Source organism: Otolemur garnettii, unplaced genomic scaffold (assembly GCF_000181295.1).
Source record: "Otolemur garnettii isolate 467f Iridium unplaced genomic scaffold, OtoGar3 scaffold00015, whole genome shotgun sequence".
In the NCBI taxonomy this organism is placed as follows: domain Eukaryota; kingdom Metazoa; phylum Chordata; class Mammalia; order Primates; family Galagidae; genus Otolemur; species Otolemur garnettii.
In genome coordinates, this window is record NW_003852410.1 from 30,130,996 (window position 1) to 30,138,302 (window position 7,307).

General features: G+C 36.0%; 1 protein-coding gene across 2 annotated transcripts in view; it reads left to right on the forward strand.

Annotated features, from left to right (window-relative positions):
- DENND6A (DENN domain containing 6A) overlaps positions 1 to 7,307 on the forward strand; it is an 81,663-nt gene that overhangs the window by 36,616 nt on the left and 37,740 nt on the right. The window contains exons 5-9 of one of the 2 annotated variants that reach the window (XM_012802488.2): positions 532 to 612; positions 1,747 to 1,852; positions 2,443 to 2,522; positions 4,091 to 4,153; positions 5,353 to 5,408. In XM_012802488.2, coding sequence (XP_012657942.1) covers positions 532 to 612; positions 1,747 to 1,852; positions 2,443 to 2,522; positions 4,091 to 4,153; positions 5,353 to 5,408 — 386 coding nt within the window. The remainder of the gene's footprint in view (positions 1 to 531; positions 613 to 1,746; positions 1,853 to 2,442; positions 2,523 to 4,090; positions 4,154 to 5,352; positions 5,409 to 7,307) is intronic. The other variant, XM_023510713.1, reaches the window with a different exon arrangement.

Genomic DNA, 7,307 nt, shown 5'->3' on the forward strand with positions numbered 1-7,307 from the left:
AGCCTGAGCAAGAGTGAGACCCTATCTCTATAAAAACAGAAAAACTGAGGCAGGAGGATTGCTTGAGCCCAAGACTTTGAGTTTGCTGTGAGCTATGATGATGCTACAGCACTCTACCCACCATGACAGAGTGAGACTTTGTCTCAAAAAAAAAAAAGAAAAGAAAAGATAAAGCTGATCCCCTAGCCTTGAAAAACTCAAAATTGTAGGTAGAATTTTTTAAAAACAAAGTATAACATTGGGGAAAACAATTCAGTTGTGTCTTACTTCTATTAACTAGTCTGGATACTAATAACAAACATAAGCTGAGTTAAGATAATAGGGGGGAAAATCTTTAGTACTTAGATTATGATTATTTCATCTTTGGGGAAATTAGAAAGTTTTTATTTGGCAATCGCTGTCATAGTTATTGTTTGTTGGTAGAAAAATATAACTAGCACTTTGTGTTTACCTCATATCTTGATTTGGGTTTAAAAAGGAAGCTGATGCTAATAATAAAGGATGGCTATATATTTGTTACTTCTTTCATAGAAGGATCCTGCTTATTTTTATGGATATGTCTATTTCCGACAAGTTCGAGATAAAACTCTAAAAAGAGGCTACTTTCAGAAGGTAATTTTCATATATACTAATAAAAGTCCTTTTATATTGTGATTAGAAAAACAGAAACTGTTAGATTTTAAAGTCTTTGTTATTTTATTTTTATATGAACTAGAGTTTATATTTTATCTTTTTTTTCTATTATAGATATTTATCACTGGATATTTAATTGCTATTGAATTTCTGCTATTTCTGTGCTAGATTCCTGACAATAAGTTTCAGTTGTCCTTTGGAATTCTTGTCAAAAACCAGAAAAGTCTGCTTAATTTTGACATTTTAGATTAAGGGAAGGAATAAACAGATTGTAATATTGTTATAATTAATAAAAGTGTGAACTATCTTTTTTTGAAGAGCTAGTAATAAACTTCAGTAACATCTTAGCCATTATTGTTTCCATTCTAAATGTGCAGTTCTTATTCTTTCTTTAAAAAAAAAAAAATCAAGCAGAGCTCTAAGTCCCCAGTCTGGGAACCAAAGTATCCTATTTGATCCCAACTAGCAAGGCACACGTTTTCCTTTGTAATCAGAATTTGCCCTGACCATTAATTGATGCTGGATGGAAAGGTAAAGAGTGATTTCTAAAAAATGTATTTTTTAAAATACATTTTAAAAAATCAGCATAATTTTCATCTGCAGTGATCAAACTATAAAGTCACAATTTCTGAGTATAGGGCTATGACAGCTGGTTGAACTGTGAAATATAATAGTCATAGTTATTTTGTAAAAGCACTACTATTTCCCTTTTTTTTTAAATTTTTCTTACCAGTATACTAACGAGGATGCTCTTTCCATGGTAGAAAGAGTTCATATGGCTAATTCCTGATAATGCTTGCTGAAGACAGAGTCAGACTTTGGAAATTATCTATGATGTTATCTGTTCATAGGACATTTTTTACTCTACAGATCAGAAATATCTGCAAATATGCCTTTATTCTCTTAAAGTATAGTAATAAGGTTAAACTGTTTGCATTCTGTAGCTATGGCTTTATGTTTCCATTAAACATCCACTGTAAAAACCTTTGTATTTCAAAATCCACACTTGTGACTTTAGCTTATAGGTAATTGCTCATGCAAAAAATGAGTGGCAAATTCAAATTATAATCAATAGGCAATTAAAAAGAAAAACTGTTTCTTTTTTCCTTCCAGTCGTTGGTTTTGATCAGCAAACTACCTTATATTCATTTTTTTCACACTGTGCTCAAACAAATAGCACCAGAGTATTTCGAAAAGAGTGAACCTTATTTGGAAGCAGGTGAGTTAAACATTGTATGAGTTATATACCTTTATGAAGGGATTTTAAAAATTTTTACTGGAAATGAGTGATAAAAATGAACTCAAAAAAATCCAATAAAAATTTAAGCAATATTTGATATGAGAGGTATAAAACTATTTGTCTGGCATCTTTACCTAAAAAAATAAAAAATTTTGGTTTTTGTTATCTAACCACTTTGATGATGTCTGTTTATTAGGATAACAATACATGAATTTACCAGAGTACTATTGAACAAAAATCCTTATGTAGCTTGATAGAGATAGAAGGCCTCTGCTAGCTGGTGTGCCTTGGTAGCTAATTTTAGTTGTAATAAATGAATGGGAAAACTCCCTTTAAATCTATTAGTTTGTTGCTTTTAAAAAATGTATTATAATTACTGATTTATGTCTCACAATATATGTTTATTTCTAAGTAAAATGTAAGATGTTTTCATCACTTTTACCTTTTATTTTTCTTTCTTCCTGGTATATTTTTCTGCTCTGTAGAAAGTAGAGTTTTGATTTCTAATGGCTCATTTTTTATACTTTAGTATTTCCACTTACACTAAGGAAATATCTTGTAATTTTCAGTTTGTAATGACGTTGATCGATGGCCTGCTCCAGTGCCAGGGAAAACATTACACCTGCCTATTATGGGGGTGGTAATGAAGGTAATATCCTATGTCTCATTTGTTTCCTTTTTAAAGAACTCTGTAGGAAGTTCATACATGGGTTTTACTTTTTAGTTTCCTAATAACATTCATTCATGTTGTGTCACTTGTTTGTCATTGACATGAGGTGTTACAGAGATACCAGAATCCTACTTTTTTTTTTTTTTTTTTTTTTGAGAGAGTCTTATTATGTTGCCCTTAGTAGAGTGCTGTGACGTCACAGCTCACAGCAAGCTCAAACTCTTGGGCTTCAGGGATTCTCTTCCTCAGCCTCCCATGTAGCTGGGACTACAGGTGCCCACTACAACACCTGGCTATTTTTTGTTGGCAGTCGTCATTGTTGTTTAGCTGGCCCGGGCTGGGTTCGAACCCACCAACCTTGGTGTATGTGGCTGGCACCGTAACCACTGTGCTATGGGTGCTGAGCCAATCATCCTACTTTCTAGAACCATTAGTAACACCATTTCAGGACCCTCACCCCATTGCTTCATGTCGTTCATATGCAGTACATAAGAACATAAATATTGTGCCTCCTAGAATTCTATAGCTCTATGGTTCTATCAGAGATGGGTAGTATGCAGAAGCAGATCACTTATAGAATTGAGTATGAATTACTAAAAATTAAAAAAAATTAGAAAAGCCACTGATTCTTAATCCTAAATGATCTGAACATGTAATGTCAGATCAAACATATTCAGGAAATTGTTCTCTAGTGATTTTTTTTAATGACTCAGCATTTTTACTCTTAGGCTGGAATGAGTGTGCTCTTAAAGTTTTGTAATTCACTCTCAAGTTGGAATTTTTTTTTTCTAAGGCAAAGTCTCACTCTGTTGCCCCAGGCTAGTGTGCCCTGGCATCAGCCTAGCTCACAGCAACTTCAAACTTCTGCCTCCGCCAAGGCATCCACCACAACACCCAGCTAATTTGTCTATTTAGTAAACACAAGTTCTCACTGTTGCTCAGGCTGGTCTTGAACTCCTGAGCTCAAATGATCCACCCTCCTTTGCTTCCCAGAGTGCTAAGATTATAGGTGTGAACTGCTATGCTGGACCCAAGTTACAATTATTTTTGACTATATTCTCTTTTTAGATGTATTTTAGATTTTTGTAACATGTATGTTTTTTCCTGGGAAATCATCAGAGGTAGTACTGATAGCTCATTGTTTCCTGTGTGATTTATCCAGAAGTTTGGCCAGCTTGGAAGAATGTGTTTGGGTGTGTGTATATTAATGAAGCAAAAATTAGACCAGTAAACAGGAAGCAATAGGAAGTTGTTCTTTTTTGTTTTTTCTTTCCACACATTTGTTTCATAGTGAGTTAGTGATTTCTGTGTGTATTTGGGTATGTAGACCTTGGTTTACTTACTTTCTCTGTGACTAGAAATAAATATGACCTTAGTTTTTTATTGTCACGCAAAGAATAAAGCAGAAACAGGATAGAAAAATTCTCATCCCTTATTGACCTTAGTTTTTTATTGTCACGCAAAGAATAAAGCAGAAGCAGGATAGAAAAATTCTCATCCCTCATCCCGTATTTATAGCCAAAAAATAATTTTTCTTTCTCTTTAAGGTACGGATTCCCACATATCATGACAAGCCTGGAACAACACAAATAGTGCAGTTAACTCCGCAGGTAGAATGATCCAGCACATATAGTCTCTCTAACAGACTTTTAAACAGACTTTTAAACTAGCAAATGCAGAGGTTCTTGGGTTTATTATATATTTCTGAATATTATTGAAGTATCCATTGTGTAATTTTTAATGAATGGCAATAAACTTTGTAAATTTTTTTCTCGTTACTTTTCCAGTAGATACTAGAACTCAGAATTTATACTGTAATTGTAAAGACAATGAGAAAATAATTTTTTTTTCCAACAATGTTTGATTCTGGCAAAACCTCTTATGAGTAGCCAGCAGATTTCTGATTTTAGTAGACTCAAGTCAAAAGTATTTTGCCTTTCATTTTTCCAAAAACAACATGGGCGGGGTTGAAGTTTTCATTTGAAAGAAAAAAAGTTATTTTTTTTTTTTTTTTTTTGAGACAAAGTCTCACTCTGTCAACCTGGCTAGAGTGCCCTGGCATTATAGTTCACAGCAGCCTCAAACTCCTGGGCTCCAGCAATCCCCTTGCCTTAGCCTCCTGAGTAGCTGAGAATACAGGTGCCCACCACAACACCCAGCTATTTTTAGAGATGGGGTACTGCTCTTGCTCAGGCTGATCTGGAACTCCTGAGCTCAAGCAAGCCACTGGTCTTAGCCTCCCAGAGTGCTAGGATTATAGGTGTGAAATACCTGCGCTTGCTTGAAATATTTTAACTGGGGTTGAGCCACCACGCCCTGCCGCTCATTTGAAATATTTTAACTGTTGTATTTAAGTGGGATAGCAGTCTGTTGTTTTTTGAATTAAACAAAATGGAGAGCAGTAGGAAAATGAATTTTGCTTGCTAGATAGTATTACTGGTAGTATGTCATATAGTTGTGAATTAATCTAATAGTCAAATAATCGTGGTATCTGAATTATTCTTAATTTTCTTCTATATTAGGGGAGACTGATAAGACCCATTCTCTCCTCTGACTGCTCCTAGAGGAAGGCAATATATTTTTTTCTTCAGTTTTTGGCCAGGGCCAGGTTTGAACCTGCCACCTCCAGTATATGGGGCCAGCACCCTACTCCTTGAGCCACAGGTGCCAGCCCCAAGGAAGACAGTCTTAAAAAGGAAGACAGGGCAACATGGCTTATTGATCATGAGACAGAAACACATATTTTAAAAATTAATTTCTGCAAATTTTGGTGATAGCTTCATTATTATTTTTCTTTTCTATCTCTTAGGCAGACACACATATATCTGTTATTTTACCTACTGTTCATGAGGTGGATCTTTTCAGGTAAAGAATAAATATTTTATTAACTGCCTTTCTTTCTTCTGCTTTGTGATGTTGTTATTAATTTATTTTCAAAACAGTCTGGAGCAACAGTGGCTTTGGCCTGTAATCCCTGCATTCTGGGAGGCTGAGGATGGAGGATTGCTTGAGGGCAAGAGTACCAGATCAGCCTGGGCAAAGCAGTGAGACTGTGTTTCTGTAAAAAATTAAAAGAAAACATTAGCAGTGATGGGTGCTTATAGTTCCAGCTACTCTGAAGGCTGAGGGGATGGATTGCTTGAGGCTAGGAGTTGGAGGTTACAGTAAAGCTATGATCATCCCACTACACTCCAGTCTGGGCAACAGAGCAAGACTCTGTCTCTAAACAACAACTGAATGTTCTTACATAAGATGTGGACAAAATTGGAAGAAAATAATCATTATATTTTACATGTTATAAATCAATAGTTCATCCCTGGCTATATGTTATAAGCTTTGACAGGAAAATTTGGATATGGGTTGGGTATTACAAATTTTTTGTTTTGATGTGAGAATGATATTAGAAATGAACTTTTTAAAAGAGATGCATTTTAAATTATTTTGAGGTGAAATGTCATGAGGTTTGTGTTGTAAATGATGTAAAAAGTAACTGTAGAAAGTAGTGGCAAATATTGTCAAATCTAAGGCCCCAGGCATGGTGGCTTATTTCTGTAATCCTAGTATTCTGGGAAGTGGATTAGATTGTCTGCACTCAGGAATTGGACACCAGCCCAAGTAAGAGGGAAACCCCATCTCTAAAAATAGCCAGGCATTGTGGCAGGTAGTCCTAGCTACTTGGGAGACTGAGGCAGGAGGATCTCTTCAGCCCAAGAGTTTGAGATTACTGTGAGCTGTAATGCCACAACACTGTACTAAGGATACAAAGTGAGACTCTGTCTTAAAAAAACTTTTTTTATATATAGTCAAATCTAAGTGGTATGTTTAAGAGTGTTCTTACGCTATTGTCTTTATTTTCTATATGTTTGAAAAATTTCAAAATGCAAGATTAAAAGACAAAAAAAGAGGTATTCTAGTACAGTGGTTCTCAACCTTCCTAATGCTGCGACCCTTTAATACAGTTCCTGATGTTTTGGTGACCCCCAACCATAAAATTATTTTCATTGCTTTAATACAGTTCCTGATGTTTTGGTGACCCCCAACCATAAAACTATTTTCCTTGTGAGGAACACAACACGAGGAACTGTATTAAAGGGTTGCGGCATTAGGAAGGTTGAGAACCACTGCTCTAGCACTTAAAAAAGAAAAAGTACTGGTGTTAGAGCAGCTAATTCTAAGAATCTCTGGAATGGTGCCCGGGTTTTAGCTCCTCAGGTGTTGCTGTTAATACAGCCCAGCTTGTGATACCACTGCTGTAAATGAGTGATTACTGAATACTAAAAGAATTGTGAAAGACATAGGTTTTATTTATTTATTTATTTTTGATGGGATCTTTTTTGTTTTGGATGACTTTTTTTTTTTTTTTTTTTAGTTAAGACAGAGTCTCACTCTTTTGCCCTGGGCAGAGTGCTGTGGCATCATAGCTCACAGCAACCTCAGACTATTTTTTATTTTTTTGAGGCAGAGCCTCAAGCTGTCACCCTGGGTAGAGTTCTGTGGCATCACAGCTCACAGCAACCTCCAACTCCTGGACTCAAACGATTCTCTTACCTATGCCTCCCAAGTAGCTGGGACTACAGGTGCCCGCCACACTGCCTGGCCTTTTTTTGGTTGCAGCCGTCATTATTGTTTGGCAGGCCTGGGCTGGATTCGAACCCACAATGCCTGGCTATTTTCTGGTTGCAGCCGTCAATGTTGTTTGGTGGGCCTGGGCTGGATTCAAACCCGCTAGCTCAGGTGTATGTGGCTGGTGCCTTAGCCACTTGA